The sequence below is a fragment of the Haliaeetus albicilla genome, chromosome 12, assembly GCF_947461875.1.
Source record: "Haliaeetus albicilla chromosome 12, bHalAlb1.1, whole genome shotgun sequence".
NCBI lineage: Eukaryota > Metazoa > Chordata > Aves > Accipitriformes > Accipitridae > Haliaeetus > Haliaeetus albicilla.
In genome coordinates this window covers 13661319-13682534 of record NC_091494.1, presented here as the reverse complement: position 1 = coordinate 13682534, position 21216 = coordinate 13661319, and the positions used below count along the sequence as shown (strand labels likewise).

Here is a 21216-nt window from a genome sequence, read left to right as displayed (position 1 = left end):
AATAAAAGTATTGGGGGCTTTGTTCTTGTTTCTATAAGAATTAGGATTGCACAGAATTTCTAGAGAAAAAAAACCAAAAAAGTTCAGTGGCTTGATGTTCTCAGTCAAGTTCAGTGACTAGAAACAACTTCTTAAGCTACATCCAATGCGGCGATTCTAACAGCTGGGGAAGGGGGATAAGAAAAATATTTCAGTTTTATTCTAGCTTACATACAAAATTTAGAAAATACTTTTTTCCTTTCAATTAAAGGTATCAAAACCACACTACACTCAAAAGGCTGAAAAAATGGTTGTTCTAAGGACAAAACTTCTGTGGCCAAATGTCCATTTTTAATTTAATCTTTTGTGCTGCTGGATTTTTTGTGTAACCTACAGGTCCATTGTTGGGTAGTGGTCCGGCTGGATAGCTCATTGGTCTGGTTTGCCAGGGTGACTGCGCTGCCCCCAAGCCCGTCCCTTCAACACAATAAACTCCAGATAATTATTCAAAGAAGAGGCCAGCAGCATGGGCTGCTCTGACATCGGGTCACGGCCTTTGACATCGAATCTGGGGCTAGCCAAAGTCTGCTCCAAGCAACTGAGGTCCAGGGGAATTATTAAGGGGGAAGGGTGGGAAAGGAAGAGCACTGAGAAATACTATCCTTAAAAATGTACTTTTGAAGCAAAGTAATGTAAATACAGCAGAAACTTATTAGGAAAATAAGCAAATACATTTCAAATACATTAGACAAAAGGGACAGAGAGAAGCGCATCAAGCCAAACAGTAACGTAAAGCCGGGAAGTAGAAGGATGATACAGATTCAGGTCTGTTCCTCTCAGAAGCAGGTAGTTCCTCTCAGATTTTTTAGTACTGGATTTTATTTCTCTTTTCTAAAAAATGCCCTTTTACCTTGCTCAAGTACATATGATTAAGCAAATAAACACAGTTTAGCAATCCTGTTCTCTTACGATTTTTTAAATCTTGTCAAGGTTCTCTGGGTATGTAATTTCTAAGCATTATTACTAGCTTCAGATAATTATATTTAATTACTTCTATTTTTAAAGGAGTTGGAATTTCAATTTCTTGCATATTTTAAATAACAACTTTTTAATATCAGATTAAAATAGTCTGAGAGGTTACAAATTGCCAATATTTTACATTTCATGGTTTCTTTTTCAATTTAAAGGTAACTTTAAACAGTTAGATGGAACAAAGACTGTCTGTAATACTCATGTTTTCCTTTGCAAACCAAATAACTGAAGTAGAAACTAAGCAGTTTGTTCTTTGTACAACATTGTAAAAGTTTATTTGGGTAGAAAATAGAACATATGACATATGTGAATTGATCCAGCTAAATGGTCTGGCTTTCCACGGCTTTGGATGGCTCGCGCTTATTTGTCTAAATCTGAAAAGGGTCTGTATCCCTTTTGTAGCTTTGCGCTATCCCCTTAGAGGGCCCCAGGACAAACAACACCTCACACCCCCTTGCTGTAAAAACATCACCTCTCCTACTGCCCACCATCAGCAATAGCAGCTTTATACAAAAAAAGCGTGGGGGGTAGGGCTAGCGGGCAGGATGAATTCCCAGCATACAGCATTTTAGCCTTTTGGAGGCTACGGAAACAAGAACCATCTAAATGTCTCTAATCTTTTTAAAAATGAAGCAAATCTCAACGATTTTAAATTTGCCCGATTTCCTTACGGGCATAGAGCATTCCCACTACGCCTGCAACGTTTTCAATCAGTCCCTGTGTTTCTCTTGCACTTCAGAGAACCGGTAAATTGCACAAGCAAAAAGCTCTCTTCCAATATTATTCTAACAACACACTCTATAACTAGCAGACACCCTTATGTTAACTAGCCTGGCTCACCGTTTTCAAAGTGAGCCCTCGAAAGCTAACTTGAAAGCAATACCAGAGGCCTGGACAAACACCTAATTTTGATCTTTTGTGCTCGTCTTTTCTTCTGAGAGACCTTTTCTTTTGTTGCTGCCCAGTGGAAAGCACATAGCTCATTGGTCCTGCTTTGAAAGATGAGAGCGCTGCCCCTCAGTCCACCCCTCAGAGCACAATCACTTTAATGGAATTATGTAGAGAGGCCATCTCTGGAAGAAGAAGGGAGGGCGAGGGGGGGAGGGAAAGAGTGTCCGAAGGAGCCAGCAGAGCCTTAATTACCCCCAGTTACTAACACAGATACGTCCACTGAGAATTCACGCAGTGGTCCAAACAGGATGTGTCACCCCATACAACAGGTTCCCTTACATACAGCAACTGACCCACACATGAGTGACAGAAAACAGTTAGTGAATCAAACATTACAGTAGAGGATCAGGAAAAAAAAAAAAGAAAGAAAAAAACCCCACCCAAATGCTGCTACAAGCACCCCTCAAAACAGGAGTGTGCTATAAAAAGTTCTTTTCCGTAAGATGGAAGATACTGAAAAGATGATCTCAGTGAAGACCAACATTTCTGGGTTGCAGATAGGAAGGAAGTTTAAACAATTTGCCTGATCTTCATGCTAAGAGGAATGCTTCCAGAAAACGCATCTAAACACAATGCAATAAGCACTCTACCAAGTTTGGTTTAACATCTGTTTAGGTACCAATCTCTATCATACATATGCACTGACTGCCTGACATCCAGCATCACCTTACAACCAACACATTTTTACACAATGACAAAGGCAATCTGTTCACAGCACCCAAACTTTCCCCTGAAGCTATGAAATAAATTTTCTTTCAGAACCAACATTTTCTGCTGGTCTGTCATGGACTCCCCATGCCATTTTGACCCTTTTGTGCAGCAAAATGAAAACACTATCTATCATTACTTGCACCACAGTGACTTTCTAGGAGGTGCACGGTTTCATTGCAAAAACATCTGTGGTCTGGTGACTCTTCTCAGATCTCAAGCTTTAGGAGTTGTGCTGTTGCAAGCATGACTGCAAGATGCAAAAGCTTTGTGTCAGGCAACTAATTAGTCTGTCTCTCTCCTCCTCCTTGAGAGGGCAACAAGAAACTGCACTAAAACACATTCAAATTGCTAAATGTAAAACAAGTCAGTCATGACAGAAAAACAAACAAAATACATGCAAGTAGAAACCACCACTATCTTTTTCTTAAGGCATGCATGGCCTATATCCAGCTGCATCTATAATTAGGGCCCAAACTTCAGTGGGACATTCTGTTATTGCAGGTGTCAAGGGCCATGTGTGCTCCGCTCACACAGCGCTCCGTTTTATTTGTCAGACACCACCAGGTTGCGGTGGTGCACCTCCTTGACGGATACCTCATCTACACTCTGTGTCCATGGGCTTGCTGGCATGCACAGTTGTGTGAGCACTGAACTATTATTATACAGACACTTTGCAGATGTAAATAAAGCAACTGCTTAATGAAGCTCAAAATTTGGCACCCATTTGTTGAATACAGGGTGGAGGGGCAAGTTAACCTAGAAGGCTGACAAGATTTATAGTGAATTCACTAAACCGACACATTTGTCATAGACCGCCCGTTAGTCTGATACACATTTACTGCTTCTGATATGACAACTCTTATACTTCATTTGCTGAAGTTAAATTCAGATGCATTAAAAAAAAGCTTAAAATGAAGGCTGGCATCAAGCTTCCTTTGTACACTACTTTTAATGCAAAGTATTCATTGAAAACTCAGCATATAATGCTAAACAGTTTCCAATCACACAGGTTAATAAAACAGAAAGCAGGGAAGTCAGCTAATAGCACTTGTAAAGAGTTCAGCTCAAATGCCTTAGGTCAGCAGGTCATTTCACCTGAAGTGTGGTGGCATGAGGACACAGGTCTCCATTTCCTCAGCCATGAAATGCATTGCAGTATCTCTCCCCATACATGAACATGTCTGTTACTTTTCCTTCACTATCCTCTTAGATGCCTTATTCTCTACAGCCTCTCTGACTGGTTGCGTATCTTTGACATTTAGCAAGGGTATTCATTTTAATTACATTTAGATTATGCTGAACTACCTCCCTAGTGGTTTGGCGCAGCAGTGTTATTTTTAGCCTTTACATTTTCATACAGCACATCCTGGACTTCTAAAACATGCCCTGAAGAAAATTTCCATTTGTAACGATAATAAAAGTATCCAGGACCCTACAACGTCCTTGGCTCTAATATGCACTGCTGTTATATTCAATGGCACACTGGCATGAGCTATTCATAATGAGTTTTGTGGTAGGAATTTGCACAGAAAAGTTTATTAAAAGAACACAGTAAGTGACAGCTTGTCACCAGGCAATGAAGCCAGATATACTACATACTTATATTCCTTCTTGAATGCTTTCAATGAGTTTAAGTTTGGTACAAATACCCATTTAGAAGGCCAGGAGAATTTGCTTCTCTCTAAAAATGCTACTACTCATCTCCACACAGATTCCACCTAAAACCATATTTCAATGGCATCTTGTGTTCACATCTTTCCAGGCCAGGACTCTGCTCTTCTAAGATAATTCACCAGAAGGATTACTCAGTCTGTGGCAGCAGCTGTGCAAGTTAATGTTGTTGCTGCTTTTTGTTAAATACATGTTAATGGTTTATTTGAAGACTATTTAATTAAGGCCAAATTTCTAGAACAGTATTCTTGAAAGCACCACAGACAGATCTTGCAGGTGGTACAAAAGGGGTCAACATGTGCAATCTGAATTTGGACCTAACATTGTCAGGAGCTCAGCTCCTTTACTCAGAATTCTCTGAACTGTATTCCGAGTACTAATATCCTTCTACAAAAATGTTGTTTAATATCCATATAAAGAAGCATCTAAACAAGAAGAGTAACCTGAAAGATTTCAGGCTTCCTGAAACTTCTGAAAATCTTTGGCTCTTCTGGCTGACAACACAGCACCTACTATTTCTTTTACACTTTGTGGTATTTTGTAAAGACAAAAGTATATCCTCGCCCCCCCCCCCCGAAATGGATTACAACAGGTTTTTTACAGTAAATACTTTTATAGTAAATTTACTACAGGTAAATACTACTGTACTTTAAAGGATGCTCAGAATAGCAATAACAACATGGAAAAGTAAATTACAACTTTGTAGAATCTGGAATAGAATTTCAAAGATTATGTGCTTTTTTCCAAGAATGGTTTTTATGTGTCTAAAGTGTTTTCCATAATTATATACATGGCAATTTAGTCTGGCTTAAATTTTTCCTTCAAATTGGTTTTCTTTAACTTTTTTTTTTTTAATAAACAAAATCACTTCTCATGGGAAGCAATGCTGTTGTCATCAAAATGTTTGACCACAGACCAGTTGTAATTTAAATCTTTCACCATACCTGCTGTATTTTTTAATTAGTTTTGTGAAGAACAAGCATTGAATTCATGTCAAACATTGTATTAACAAACTGAAAAGTACAGATTAAAAGACTAGGAGACTACTTATAATCAAGGTTATTTTTGTTATCTTTCCTAATGCATTCAAGATTTAAATCCAAGCTATATTACTATCTTGATTGAAAAAGGGAGAACAAAATTATCTTGATGTAATTCCTCTGCATATGAAGTTTATACAATACTTAGAAAATGGAAAGCAGTCTGACTGATTGATTACTTAAGTAAAATAAACACACAGCTACTTAACTCTTAGCTAGCTATCTTCCTTTGTACAATTAAAAGGGTTTCCCATCATTCATTCAGTTTTACAAATGCTGAGTTGAGCCTGCAGTTTGATGAGCACTTTAAACCAGCACTAGCCAACACTGCTGCTGAAAGAAGCCAGCCTGCTTCCCCTCACCCTTCAGCCACTCACTCCTGCCACAACCTTCGTTTGCAGAGTTATTTTTCATTCAGGCCAATTTCCCACCCTGTCCCTGTGCAACCACACAAGTGTTAATGCAAGCACAGAGAGGAGCAGCACAAATTAGCACAGACAGGTACACAAGGAATGTGGGGTGTTTTCTTCCAAAAGTGCCAGCTTTTGCTACTTTATTGAGCTCCAAGTTGCACTTTGATGAACTCTGAGAACTAAGCAACATCCCGAAGCAACAGAGCAAGCCACTGGCAGAACCACCTCGCTATTCCCAGCTGTGGCCAGCTGGTTAGGACACAACACAGCCACCGTGAGTCTATTTCATCTTATGCAGCCTGGTGAAATCGTGAATCTCAAACCTATCCACACAAGAACTCCAATGATAGAATAGCCATGTAATGAATTTATTAATAAAAGAAGTTTCCCTCAAGGGGGAGCTGTTATCTAATAGACTGAATGCAAAGCTGGAAATCTGGCAATTTACAGCTCAGTTCTGTCACTGATTTCGGCGATATCACACTCAGTTTAAACCACCAGTACTCGAGAAACTCCATGAAAATGGCCCTTCTCTTCCTTGTGTTTCAGGTACCCAGTTTTTAAGATGGGACAGTGAACACTCATCCACCTGTGAAACTCATTGGAATGGTTACAAAATGCTGAAATAACATAGAAAGGTGGAAATACAAATAACTGCCTAAAGTGTTTTTTTGTCACACCACTCCAGGCAGCGTGGTTCAGCTGCCTTGCACGGAGGCACAAGGGACAGCACAGGTTCTGGGGACCCCCAGGGCAGAATCCTCCCGGCTTCAACAAGGTGGAAGATGACCTTTCAGAGGCTGATCTTCCAACAGGGAGGCTCAAGCAAAAGAGGCACTGCTGAGCCAGCCAGAGTACCCTAGACTTGTGCCTGCATTCTGAATCATGCTAAGCAATTCACTTTTCTGTCCTACAACTTGACTGTGCTTTGGTGGTTTTCTTCAGGTATTTTATTGGGTGGATTGGGAGCATGATCTGGCTGTCATTTCTGAAGGACAGGGATGGTTATCACTGCATATATGACACAGCTCTGCCAATCACAGCCCATGCATACCTGTCTACTCTGCTTGGATAACATACAAAGATTTAATACATCCAAGCCACCCCTGAGCAAAGTTTTCCAGCACAAAAAGCTGGTAGGGAGTGCTACAGCTATGGGTTTTCCAAGGCAAGTGGTTGTCATCAAGGCAACAAGGACTGATGAGAAGCTAAGAGAAATTAGATAAAGGCAGGTAAGAAGCAGTAAGAAGGCAGCCAAAGGACATGAATAAACAGGCTAAGTTGGGCCCACATTAACGATTATCATGGAAAGAAAAATTAATACAAAGGACTAATACAGTAAGAGGTATGCTTCTGATGGAGAAGTGCTGGACTACACTAAGACAAAGAGGATCAGGAAGCCAGAAGATACCCTATTTTTCTCCAAACAGTTTCTATATACACATGCAAATTTAGACACACAGATACGGAGCGAGGTAACAGGCTATGAGCAAATCACTCCCTGCGTCTTAAATACACAAAGGAGAAAGTGGGGAATTGATGGGTAAATGGACACAATGCACAGTAGTGCAACACCTACCCATCTGCCTCTCTGCCCCCATATAAACCATCCTACCGTATTGCTTCTTAACATCTCCAGTTCAACTGCCTTAAAAAAAGCCCTGGGATCTGATATACAGACCACATTTTCAAGATATATTTGCATGCAATATTTTAAGTCTCCTCCTTTGTCTGAATATACAAATATGTCAGTTGTACAAAGAGCCACAGCACGCACAACTGGATGCACACAAGAGGCAGAAAACTCAAGTCTTTAACTGATCTACCAAACAGGATCAAGAATGTATTTCCCTGTCCCAGCTTCTGCAAACACGTGCAGAGACAAGTATTTTTGTTTTGTAATGATAACCAGCTTGAGTTGGGATACAATATTCAGCTATGATAATGGTAAAAACACCGTGAAAGGGAGTATAAATGCTGAAATACACTTTTTATGCAAAAGTTATTTCTACTAAACTTTTTTCCAAGGCACAAAAAATTCACAGGAGAAGCTTCACAGCAAGAGCTGCTTCTTCCAACACAAGATTGTTTTTTTCCCCACTTCCCACATACCCTCCCTTCATCTGCCACAAAAGCGTGACTCCAGGCAAACTGAAAAAAAACCAACATTGACTTTTCCACAATTGCATCTTTTCCCAAAATAGAAAAATGCTTCTGTTAGCAATAGTGCCTTCGTGGCAAATATATAACCAAGGTGTTACTCAAGGCAGGAAAGCTACCAGAAAACATATTAGCTTAGCTTTAGAAATGCATTTACTTATCATGAACACAGAATTTGCAAAGAGCCCATACTGTTACCTTTCCCATACAACTATCACAAGTGGTAAGGTGACCCAAAAGAAGTTAATGAAAAAAAACTCAGGAGAAATTAAGTTAACATTTGATCACAACATCTGGATTGTTGTTTAACAAAGGAAGAATACAATTAAAAAAAAAAAAGGAGGTGGGGGGGTGGGGGGGTTAAGAAATGTAACTAGCCCTGTACAGCAAATGTTTTCTTCTGTCCACTCTGAAGTCTCTTTCATGTGCTAATGGTGGCATTTTTTTAAACTCTTCGCCTTTGACTTACTCAGACCTTTAAGGACCTCACACATCTAATGGTTCCTCACATTCACCAAGAACAATCAAGAGAGGTCTGGGGGTTGACATGCAGTATGATTAATGGACAATGTTGATTTAATTTCCTATAACAGGAGTTTTCTCTAAGCTTTCTCCAAGGAGCAGTTTCTTTGCAATCCAGGACTTAAGTATTTTACTAATGAAGTCCAATAAATAGCAAATTAAATAATGCTGTCTCCCAGAGACAAATCCTCTCATTTCAGGAAAAAAGGAAGGAAAAAAAAAAACCAAAAACCTACCATATTTAAAGTTCTGTTTAAATCTTAAAAAGGTTGCATAGCAGAAATGTACATAGTTGTTGGGGGCTTTTTTGTTTGGTTTGGTTTATTTTATTGTTTTGTTTAAGAAATTTGAGCAATTATCTGGTCATTCCTGCCATTGTTAACTGCTTGCTCTTTTTTTCTCTTTAAACAGGGGTACTAAATTTCCACTTCCAAGAAATTAGTCTTTATTGGTCACTTTTACATTACAGCTATTAAAATGTATACCATTACATATTCATTGTAATACTTAGAAACATTTCAAAAAGCAACTTTGAGGGTTTTTATTTAAAATAATTTACAACTTTCTTGATGTAAGGAGTGATCAATATATCCTTTTCATGAAGCAAATTTTAACCTTCAGCTCCAGCAAACGAACAATGAAACACTATTTGCATACATCCTAACTGTTACTCCATCAACATGACACAATTTCCCAACTGAATTCCCACACAGGTTTAGATTGAAATGGTGGAATTTCTACCCTGAGAACGCAGAGCAGCAAGAGCATTTCCTGCAAGATTCTAATTGCTTTCCCACCATTGAAAATTTTACCTTTAAATACTTCGAAGACAACACATTTTGCTTTACTATAGGCTGGCAAGTTATCTTGCAAGAGTGCAAAAGATTTCCCCCTCCTATTTCCAAGGCTTTGCAGTACCCTTGATTCCAGTTCTTTGAGTTGTGACACAATTAGTCTGATGTCCTGAGAGAAACAACAGCATCCGACTCAGTTATGGGGACAGCTGATAAAGAGACAGAAAGTCTCTCAAAAATGGGCAACAACCCTCCATGCTACTGGAGTGGGCCCATGGAACATAATCTCTCCTGTTGCCTTAGTAAAGTCTGCATCTTCACATTTTTACCTTTAAAATTGCTACAAGGCATTGTCCCAGGAAATAATGAAAGTTTCCTCATCCTGACAGCTCCCACTAACTCTTTAGAGAGTCAGGCTTAACTGGTCTTAGCACTCCATTTTGTTTTTTCAAGTACAGTACATTCAATCTTTATTCTGCACTTGGGTATCTCTTCCCTCACCATGTCCTTCCCCTTTAAAGAGCCACTAGCTTGGGAAGTTAAAATGAATTACTGCAAAAGTCAAGGCATGTTTAAATTAGGATGTCAGGACTATTCTCCCAGATAAATGGGTTCAAACTGGAACAGTTCAGAGAGCATGTTCAAGAAGGTTACATAAAAATATATTAGGCAATCCTTCCAACACACAATCTACCTGTTTCTGAAAGATCTTAACTGTCAAAGAGAGCAAGAATGCATCTTTCTGACCCAAGACTAAGTGCTTAGTATGTAGACAAATTAGTAATTGTCCATGAGTTGTAGGGCCATTTCATAACTCTGCAGTTAATTCAAAGAAAGCCTAGAGATTCCTCTTAGTGTCTGTCATATGTAACATTTTAATCACCACCAAAACCAGTTACACTGCTAATGCAGATGTTACAGATTTCACTATTCCAGTGCCTACTGAAGTTGATTACTGGCTAAATCAGTAACCTATTGAAAGGCTTGATGGTATAATTTAAAACTGACAAATACATTAAACATTAATAAAAGCTTTCCATTACAAATGAACTGTATGAAAATAACATTTACTTTCAAAAACCAAAAACATAGGCAGAAGTAAATGTGACATGATTTAAAAAAAAAAAGATAAATCCAATTTCTTCAATAGAGGCAAACTTAAATGCTGTCAGAAAGAATATATGACAAACTAATCTTTTTTTTTTAAAGAACAAAAATAAAAGTGAAAGTATATAATTATGATACAAATCTGCAATATTGCACAGTGCAAGAGAAATAATGGCAGAACTACACAGGAAGGAAGGTACTACATTTTTAAAGATGTGGCACTTGAACTGCATAATAAGTATGCAGCATTAGCAGCTGATAGTTAACTGGCCTCTCCTCAGCAAATCTGCTCAGAACAAGCTGATATTTATCTAGGATTCCCACTCAGTCCTGTGTAAGAGTGCATAAATAAAGCCAAGGCGAAGACACAGTTGTTGTAATGGATGCCATGCCAATAAGCTCCAACAAAGGGCCACATAGTTAAACACAAGCTTCAGTTTTGCTCAGTAAGAATTCAATTTACAACCTGAGAGAATCAATTTTTCATCTCAACAGAGCAGCATCTGCTTTGATATTTTGCAGATAAAAAAAGTTACAGGGTAATAAAGCCCCCTCCCTTCTCTCTTTTAATCTATGAGGGTTTCTCCCCCTCCCTTTTTAAATCCTGAAAGAAAAACACAAGGAAAAATATCATATGCAGATATGCCATGTCTGCATTTGGAAGACAGGCTCATTTAGAGTGGTGACAGGTCTGCTTTTCATGATTATGAAGTAAGGAATGTGTGTGTCTTGTTTATTGACGTGTAGTAGAAGCACACTATCATACCAGGACTAGGCAAGAGCTCGCGTTTGTTAAGTACAAATATACATGAACTGCCACGTTTGCAAAAGAGAAAGAGGTCACAGTTAGCTGAGGAAGAGGTTGCTTTTAAACATGCCCAGTCTACTTCTAGGGCTTTTGATTTTATTCCTGTGCAATGTGACCAATTCCTCCTCCCCTCTCTCAGCAAATTCCTTATGTTTTAGCTGATAAGTAGTAGCAAGCCTGTTACACACAATCAGGAGAATTGACAGATAAGAGGTTTAGTTTAAGGATGTAATCAGCATGAGTAAACACTAGACTGACCCAGCTGTAAACAGTGGAAATAAATGATAATATTTGTCCTGGTCACCTACTGAGCTATTAGACACTTTTCACTATGTAACAATGTAAATATAATGGCTACAGTATATACAGCATACAGTGCTATCATCTGGTTTCCCAAGCAAGAAAACTGAGCTTTTAGTTGATCTTTATTAAGAACTAAAGCGATTTCTGACCTTTTTTTTTTTAAACAGAGCTGTAGTTTGTCTAAGTCAACATTTCATTAACTGTGAATGTCTGATCTGATATAAAATACCTCAAGCAGAAATAAAGTATATCTGTAATACTACATTATATTTTACTGAATGCCATTTGAAAACAGTTAACTATGAAATAAAAAAAAAAATTTGAGTGTTGTAGGAGATGACCTGTGTTTCTTTCACATCATTTCATGAAACCTTAGAAACGCCTGGCTCCTTGAATTTGTATGGGAGTCCCAAACTAAATTTCCATAGTAATTTATAACCAAAAAACAGTATCAATTCCCACATACACAATTTTGGATATCCCAGAATTTTCAGATACAAGTATGTGAGACTACATTTTGACACCAACAAAACCTGGGATAAAACTGAAATTATAGCCCTAGCTATCAGAAATAGCTACATTAACACATGTAATGGTCTTACAGTATTCCTTCTCAATATTACAGCATGTGCAGTTCTTAATGAGAAAGATGTCATCAAAGCTGTCAAAGATGTCATTAAGTTTTTAAAATTCACATTTTTCTAGCACATCCACTTGCAATATGGTGCAAACAAAACCACTGTGTCATATCTGACCATCATATCGACTGCTTTACAAAACTTAATAAGCACTTTTACAGAATTATTACAAGAGACACGCGGGTGACACGCATTAGACAGTTGGAGAAATTCTTTGCATTGACTCTTCTTACACACCTTTATTCAATTTCTATAGACTGTAGAATCACCTTGTCATCTTCGCTGCCCTGGACTAAAGCTTAGCTATAATTATGGTTCTAACGTGATAGAAATAGATCCAGGGGAAATTAAACAACTGAAGGCCAAGTCTCCAGGGGAATGCTAAGTGTAGTAAGTAGTTGGCTAATTCTTCAGCACAAGCCCCCTTTTCAGAGGAGGGTGCCTTGCAGGGTCACAAAATGTGTCTTTGCATCATTTAGACTTTGACAGATTCTTCACTTGGAAACTTTGTTCAACCTGAGGTGGGCAGGGAAATGTACTTTCCCTTATTTCTCCTCTCTGCAACTGGAAAGAGGTAGGACATAAAAAACCTTTTGGGCAGGAAAGTTTTTCTGACTAAGAGCAAACTTTCTGGAGTAAATCGCACAAATGAGTCTGACAGAATCTAATTATTTTTGCAAAAGACGGGGGCAGGGCAAAATGCCACTGGGTAATGTAAAACTGGAGTACCAAGAGAAACAGGAAGGAGTCATGACGCCCCTCATGTTAAACAGCTTAGATGACCCCAGTCAGCATATAAGAAGCTTTCCCAGAGAGAGAGCTTGCAGTCTCTTCAAGCCTCAGAGGAATCACTAATCAATTTTTTTATTTTACTTTTTTTTTTTTTTTTAAGCCGATACACTCCCTTTCATGGCCATCAAATGACTTGGCAGTTTCTGCCCAGTCCCCTGCAGCCTGCAAGCACCCCAAGCCCTGGGGAGCCAGCAGTGCTCCTTGGGGGCTGCAGCTCCCAGCGCAAGACACTGCACTCTGCAGGCTGTCCTGGGGAGGGGCCTTTGCCAGGGAACGAAAGGTCGAGGTATGTGGGCTCCCATGCTCAAGGCATTTTCACCAAAGCTAACAGACCAGTTTTTCCATCCCCTAAGGTGTCTGCCTGAAAACGGTTATTTAGTGCGATATCATCTTGTATGCAACAGAAACAACAGAGCACCTAAGGTGCGCGCATCTCTGCCACAACCTGCTTGCCTCAGGGTTTAGTGTTCCTTTAGTGAGATCCTACCTCAGCCTTGTCACCAAAGTGCAACTTTCTGAAATACTGTAACTACCATCAGTCAATGCGGTACAGCTCCCAGACAGCAACTACAGAAGAATGAATCAGCAGAGTGAATTCTTGCTTTCCTCCCTCCCTCCAAGGGTAGAAGGCATTAATGGCACAAGAACATGTTGCATTCCTCCATCACCAGTGGCATTCATTTAATTAATTACTAGCATGATAAGAACTGAAAAATAAAAAAAAAGTTCACAGAGGGAGACTTCCAGGCAGCTTGAAGAATATTGTTCTTGTGTTGAAGCATCAGAATTGATCATGCTTTCTTGAGTTTGTTAACCAAGAACTAGAATTTTATTTTATTCTCCCTAGATGTAGGTTCCAGGATGAGATTCCTATCAGCATTACAATGTAGTTATGAAGAGTTTCTGGCTCCAATAAACCAGGTAAGCTTAAAATGGGTTCTTCTGAGTCACTGACATTCTTGTATAGGCTCTACCTTCCTACTGGTCATATAGCTGCACACACAGTGAGTTGTGACAGGCCAACAGTCCACCTAGCACAGAAGTGAGTACCAGCAACATTGAGGCAGAGATGCATATGCATGTACTTAAAATACTCTTTGAAAAAAACAATTTGAAGACATTTAAAGGGGGAGATGAGCTTCTTTGGACACTCCCTTTGTTTTAACTTTCAAGCTTTGCCAATCCCTCCCTTGTTGCACAGCGAGAAGGTTCCCAAACAAACTCTTCCACCAACAAAACTCACTTCAACTTCTGAACACACATATTCTGAAACATTACAGAAACAGAACCTGTACCAGCAGACTCATCAAGTCTCACAATGAAAGACTTTCTGTTAGAGAAAACTTTCTAGAGCAGGAAGAAGCAAAGGATGAATTAAAAATAGAGACAAAAATGCATGGTATGCCCCCAAGGGTCTGCTCCTGTGGCAAATTCAAGTAATAATAGAATTTTACACTGGACTAGGAAATGGCCTGCTATTGAAAAATAAATGCCAAGACCTTTAACACAAACAAATGTCTATATGAAACTGTGGATATTTATTTTGAGAATGGCAGCCCTGACACTGATCAGATCATTTAATTCTATTTACATGGTGACTATCATGCTAAATAATCCAGTTTAAAAATACACAGAAGTAACTGAGTAGACCTCCACTGGAGTAAGAGAGGTTAGTTCTCAAAAAACAAGGTAGGAACCAACAAGAGATTAAAACATACAGCATAATATTCATATTGCTATATTTCATGTTCAATCACTGTAACCTATTTTACACTAGCATTACTGATTCTGCTTTACCTATCACATTTGTCCCTCCATCAAGAGTCCTGTAGATATTTGTAAATCATTTACAGTAGTTATATCAATGCTATCGACCATCCATGCAATCAACAGTGCTTATAATATCAACGGTAATGTTCTCTTTGATTAGAGAATATTATGAATTCTGATTTTGTGATGCACTTCAATTGTCACAGAGTAAGTGAACCATCTTCTTTAAATAGAGAGATTTTGCACAATTGGCGGTTGTCCCAACATCTGCAGGAAGTTCCATGGAAAGACGAATTGACATGCTCCAAATGTCACTAGAAGTCTGTCTGCAGTTTATTAACTATGCAAGAGAACAGGGAATAGTAGAGCAGCCTTACGTCATGACAAACTAAGACATGAAAAGGGAGTGTTTGGAAGCCACATAACTTCAGTGGCAACAGATAATGCATGAGAAACTACTCCATCTTTGCCACTGGGAAGCACCTAGTACTATCAGCGTATTCTTCCAAGTTCGGAATAACATTTTCTCTTGACCATGTTATCCAACATATATGAAACCAAAAATCTTAAAACACACCTTTCCCCTTCAGGTTTCACACTCACAGTATTCTACTAATTCCTGTAGCTCATAATGAAGACATTTATTTTAAAGAGGCTGTCAATAAATCAGTAGTTTAGTGTCCTCAGGAGAGGCAAATGGATGACAGAACATCAGTCTTCAAAGCCTCTGTTCAGTTCACGAAGATTCAGTTTACCATAGTCACAAAACCTAGAGCAGTGGCTTGCCTCGTTTCATCTCTAAATTCAATCAGGTAGGATCACTTACTAATAAGTAACATTTTAAATGTGAAATGCATAAATAAAATAACCTTGTCCAAATGATTTAGATTATTCACAAGAAATAAAAAGGAAAGCAAATCAGTCCCTTCTTAAGCCGTGGACGTTGCTACAGTCTTTGTGGGTTTATATATTGCACATAATTTTACCTGCTATATTCTCCACATGTGCAGCTGCCACAGGCAGAAAAAGGTTGGTTGTGTACTGTTTTCTAAGAAATAATTTAGCATGCACAAGTATTTCAAACAGGCAGCTTCTCAGTGGGCAAATACAGTAGTCAGACAGGCACTGTCACTATGAGAAGTCTGTGTGAACTTTCCAAGCTTCAACATATGTAATCATCTTAGCAGTGGAAAATCATGACCTAATCAAATTTACTGTGCCAAGTGAGTCTTTTGTAGCTGTAGCAATTAATGCCTTTTTCTGGAAATGCTACAAAGCAAACAAAAATAAGAAACCAGCAAAGAAACTTACACAGGAAAACTTCCCATGTTTATTATACACTTCAAATAACTCAATACATCCCATTAAAAATAAAAAAAGATGACTTCTACTGAAGTTATTTGAAAAAATTCTCTTCAGTGGATATAACCTATGCAGCATAAATTACACATATGCGAAAAATATAAATTACGGCAATCAGATTATATAGGATGTGTCATGTTTTTGTCACGATATTTAGATACTTAGAATTATGATAAAGAATAAACACTCAACACATCACGTGCACCATGACTGAATAGTTAACTCAAGCACATGAACTCTTCCATGCCCACACTTCTTGTAATTCAGTTAACAATGTGACCATGTGGAAGTTGTAATTTCCCAAACTCACTTAGGTTTTGTTTTTTCCTCTATCCACATGGTTACTAGAAAGGAAAACACAGATAATATACATTCTAACATAATTTTGTAAAATAATATTTTAATCTGAGGAGGATTACTGTACTGAAAAAATCCATATGATGTGGATCACACAGTTAATAATTTTGCATGTGTCTGAAATTACTGCTTTGTAACTGCATAATGAGAAGACAAAAAAAAAAAAAAGGGGGCATTTATGTCCTAGGACACACAGACACCACATCCTTTCAACTCACTGCTCTTTTGTCTCACAGCTCTGTTAAACAGTCAGCTGCTGCCAGATGCTCTGGCTAGAAATGGTCACAGATGGTCAGTTGTCCACTTAACAGACCAGAATGCTCTCCTCAAATCTACCCTAAAATAGTATTTCAACTGTATGCAGCAGATGAGAATATCTGAGCATGGTCAAGAGGCCATTTGACCTAGTTCAGACTGCAGGTCAATGTTGATAATTTAGTCATGATTAATTCTCCACACTACCCCTAAATAAACACACTTCAAACACTAAGTGTCAAGTCCTATATTACTTTTGCTGATTACATTATAGATCACATCTTTTTATGAAAGAAATTCTCAGTTACATATGTAAACAGAAGCACCTTCTACCTAGGGATGATACCAATGCATCTGAACTAATACACATTGCAAGAGCTGCAGGAGGAAACAGAGTCAGGTAATCAATGGAAAGACTCCAATGGGACTCAGCAAGCTCTGTGCCCTAATCTTTGTGCTCAGTCCTGCAAATATTTACCAGTACTCCTTAAAAATATTAACAGGCTAATAACATGCACAAGGGCTACTTTCTATTACAGTGAGCAAGCAGTGCTTGTTGTGCAATACAGCTGTGACAAAGGCTACAAATAACAGATAAATAGGGTAAAAATACCAGAGAAAAATCTTTGGTATTTTGTATTAAACTTTCACTGTTACTAGATCAGGCATAAGTACACAAAAGCTGAAAAGCCTGCATATTAAAATGAATATTAAAAAGACATTTCATTTACTAGCAGTATTTACTAACTGTAAGTTCTCTATCTTGTGATAAGTAGCTGGGTGTCCTTCTTCCAACTTACACAAGATTTACAAGATCTGGTTATCTAAGTGCTGTGCAACATATATTTTGGGAGAGGATTATTCCATCAGCAGTATAACTCAAGCCTGCAAAACTTACTGCTGGGAAAATAGATGGCCAAACCTAACATTGTTGCCTTACAGGTCTAATGATTTAAGCTCTCTAAGATGTCCTTTGACTTTGCTGTCTTCCAGAACGGTTAAGAAATATTTTATATACTCACCTAAACCACTGACAGTATACTCAAGATCACTGGCATCCAACAGAATTGGTCCATTCTCCTGTTGGCCTTCTTCCTTATAATACAGCTTGTACCCTTGAATAGTTGCAGTGTCCTCAGAGTCCTGCTGCCACTGTACTGTAATGGTTGTACAGTTCATCGGCTCCAAACGCAATTCAGGAGACTTTGGTGCTGGTTTTAGAGAAATATATATAATATTCTTATGTTCTAGAAACAACTAGTTTTCACGCAAAAATCTGGGTGCCCATCAGTCCAAAGTTCACTCAAGACTGATTCTAGCTCATCTGTGTACTCACATAATTATTTCTTTATTATGTCATCTGACTCCCTATAAGCTAATCTAACAACTTAATTTAGGATAAATCAGAATAGAAACATTTTTTAATTCTGGATCTTAATATAGAATAAAATTTATAAGGTAGTTATTTTCAAAGAAAAATGAAAATACTCCAAAGATATTTATAAAATTACCTCCTGTTTTAAAGTGAGCCAGAGCAGATGCGATTAACAATAACATCACACTTTGAGAGCTAATAATTCGTTGTAGTACTCAAAACTCAATGAAATCCAAAGGGGATGGATGTGGACTACAGCTAAAAATTAAATTACAAATTCAAATCTACATCATTTTCAAGCTATTCATGCAAAGCTGAATGCTCTTCTCCATGACATTACTAAATAATAATGTAATCCAAAGCATAATTATAACAACTTAAATTAGACTTCAAATATCAAGTCAATTTTCATATTCAAAACATGTGCATTTTGTTTGTAATACAAACATGCATGCTTCAACTCAGATTCTTTAAGTACCTGTACACACTGCTCATGTGTAATGTTCCAATTTCTACAGAGGTATTTTACACTGAACAACAATGGGGTTTGGGGTTGTTGGATTTTTTTTTTTTAATTCCAATTATATAGAACAGAAGAAAACTGTGTTATCACTGGAAACGAGTCTACAAGCTAAATCATTTGAGCAGCTCACAAACATGAATTCAAGTTTCCTGCCACCGTGTCAAATATGTGAACATCAACATGTGGAAACAATCAAAGATTGACACCAAAATAATTTATCAGCTTTTCCTTCTTCTGTCATGTATAAGGCCTTTCATAAGACAGATTAGTTCCTCTTCAACTTTTGATCCTGAAACTATATATTAGCTGCATTTAGTTTATTAAAGGAATCAGAATTTTTTTAACATTATGCACAGAATCATGGTTAGAACACTATTTTCTAGACCACCAGAACAAGAATATGTAATGAGAAAACCTATTTCACAACCTTGCGCTACCTGTCAGAAAAAACTGTAGCCTTCAGATGAAGCCTGCAGTTGACCCCATCTCTAGGCTGCTGGTAATGTTAAGAATTACCTTTCACACTTGTAGCTTTGGGAGTCCGGTGGGAAGTCCACAAAGATGCCTCTCCCCAGCCAATCCTTGTTGCAGCAGTGATACGAACCAAGTACACACTGTCAGACCTCAGGCCTTCGAGGAGATACTCATCTGAAGTCCCTGGAAGCTCCAGGACTTGGACTTTGGTCTCTGTGCTGAGGCGGAAAGACAGACGGTACAGGACCACCTGACCTCTCCTGTATTTTGCAGGAATTGGCAGCCAAGAGATGAGAATATCTGTAGGACTCCTGCTTGTCAAACTAATTTCAGGAGCTCTCAAGGGAACTAAAATGGAAAAAAAACCAAAACTTTTGAGCTCAGGGAAAAGAGAGATGGAAAATTCTTATCTGACACCTTAGCCTATGATGATGTGCCAGTAACGTTAACAGTAAATAATCCACAAAGTTTTGTAGATTCTTGTTTATTTTAAGGCTAACTTGACACTGCTTGTACTTCTTACCTTCTGCACGCAGTATAGCCTTAGCAAGCTCCTTTCTGTAAGGACCTCAACATTTCTTCTCTTACTGCTGTCAGCAGTAATCAAAGGCAATCAGCACCTTACTGTTCTGACAAACTGACTGTCAAGGTTAGATGCAACAGCTTAAACTGAGAGTCTAGCCAACAACCTGTAACACTGAAGACACAGTGCATGTTTTCTTCTGCCAACCATGTAATGAGGGTAGTAACTCCTGGCGAAGAGAGAGGCAGACAACTGGAACTGGCAATGTTCCACACTGCCACAGCTTAACCCTGTCAGAATTTATTAATCAATTCTAATGAACTATACTAAACAGTTTGTTGTTGCAATGATGTTCAGATTCATTAAATCTCTGCACAGAAATAAGTCAGCAGGGTTTTTTATGAAATTCTGATTCTAATAACAAGCACATAAACAAAAAGAAACCAAACAAAAAATGTTATTCCAAATGGTCTCCAAAATTTGCAAAAGATGCAGTGGGTGTGGAGTTTGAGTCACGTTTCAGATGCTCAAGAGACTAAATCATAGGCTATCATCAAATTCTCAACACTGAGGGAGTTCTTAAAAACCTAGAATAGTTATTTACATCATTTAATGAAACGTCTTTCAACATAGAAAAAGATGCCCTGTAATATATATACAATGTTGCCCTGTCAGAATGTTATTTTATTATGTTCCTTTCATTAGCTGGCTCAGTCTTACATTGTGTGCATCCAGAAATCTCATTGATGTCAATGGAAATCTGGGATCCTCAAGAGCTGTTAGCACTGGATTGCACATTTCTATTCAGTGCAAATAAAAATGTTCACCTAAATCAGTGGTATTTGTCTTACCATCTTCAAGGGTGTGCTGAGTCACATGATCTGACATCTGACTGGCTCCCAGAGGCATATAAGCTACGATATAGAAGGTGTAGTTACTGGCTGGTTCCAAGTCATCAATAATGTAATGGGTTGTATCATTTCCAATGACCACTTGGTACTCTTCATTATTTAAACCTGGCATAAAACAAGGGTTAGACAAATAAAAATTCCTGACAATCCCTAAAAGTCACAGTATCTTGGCTTTAAGACCTTACAAAGTTATTTCATGTTCTTCCCCAGCCTACCTCTATTTTTTCAACCCTACTAAGTAAAAGCTCTTTTATGCACAGGAGTAACTGTGTCTTGCTGTGGTGTAGATTATGGTGTTTCAGGATTTTCCTGAATAAGGGATGCTGAATGCAATTCTAAACCCTATTTAGAATTAGTCACAACAAACTGTGCTCAATGTACAGTAACACAACAGACAAGCTCTAATAGCCCTATCATTCATACCAAACTTCTAAATCTATTTGTTTAGAGTCAGGGAGGTTTTTTTCAAAACCTATTTACAGAGCCTTTCTATAGCAGACTGCGAGGAATGCAAGGGCTCCAATCCATCAAAAACTGAACAACCCCCCCACACCCCCACACCCCACCGCAAAAAGAAACAAACAGAAAGAATTTATTCAGCAGAAGGATCTCATTTTAGCCCTGTGAATTCTATTACATTTGATCAACACCTTTTTTTCTTTAATTTGGAGACAGGCCAATAAGAACAGACCAGAATGAGCTTCAAAAATGTTTGGCTCTTTAGTGAGTTGTTAAAGGGGAAAAA

At 38.3% G+C, this 21216-nt stretch overlaps 1 protein-coding gene and 1 long non-coding RNA gene across 2 annotated transcripts in view; one reads left to right on the top strand and one right to left on the bottom strand.

Moving 5' to 3' along the window:
* PRTG (protogenin) overlaps positions 1-21216 on the bottom strand; it is a 91755-nt gene that overhangs the window by 25783 nt on the left and 44756 nt on the right. The window contains 3 exon segments of the mRNA XM_069798207.1: positions 17688-17876; positions 19080-19385; positions 20412-20576. Coding sequence (XP_069654308.1) covers positions 17688-17876; positions 19080-19385; positions 20412-20576 — 660 coding nt within the window.
* Positions 1-21216, top strand: part of LOC138688028 (uncharacterized) — a 60060-nt gene that overhangs the window by 37933 nt on the left and 911 nt on the right. The window contains exon 2 of the long non-coding RNA XR_011327072.1: positions 13769-13842. This is a non-coding gene — a long non-coding RNA (uncharacterized lncRNA). The remainder of the gene's footprint in view (positions 1-13768; positions 13843-21216) is intronic.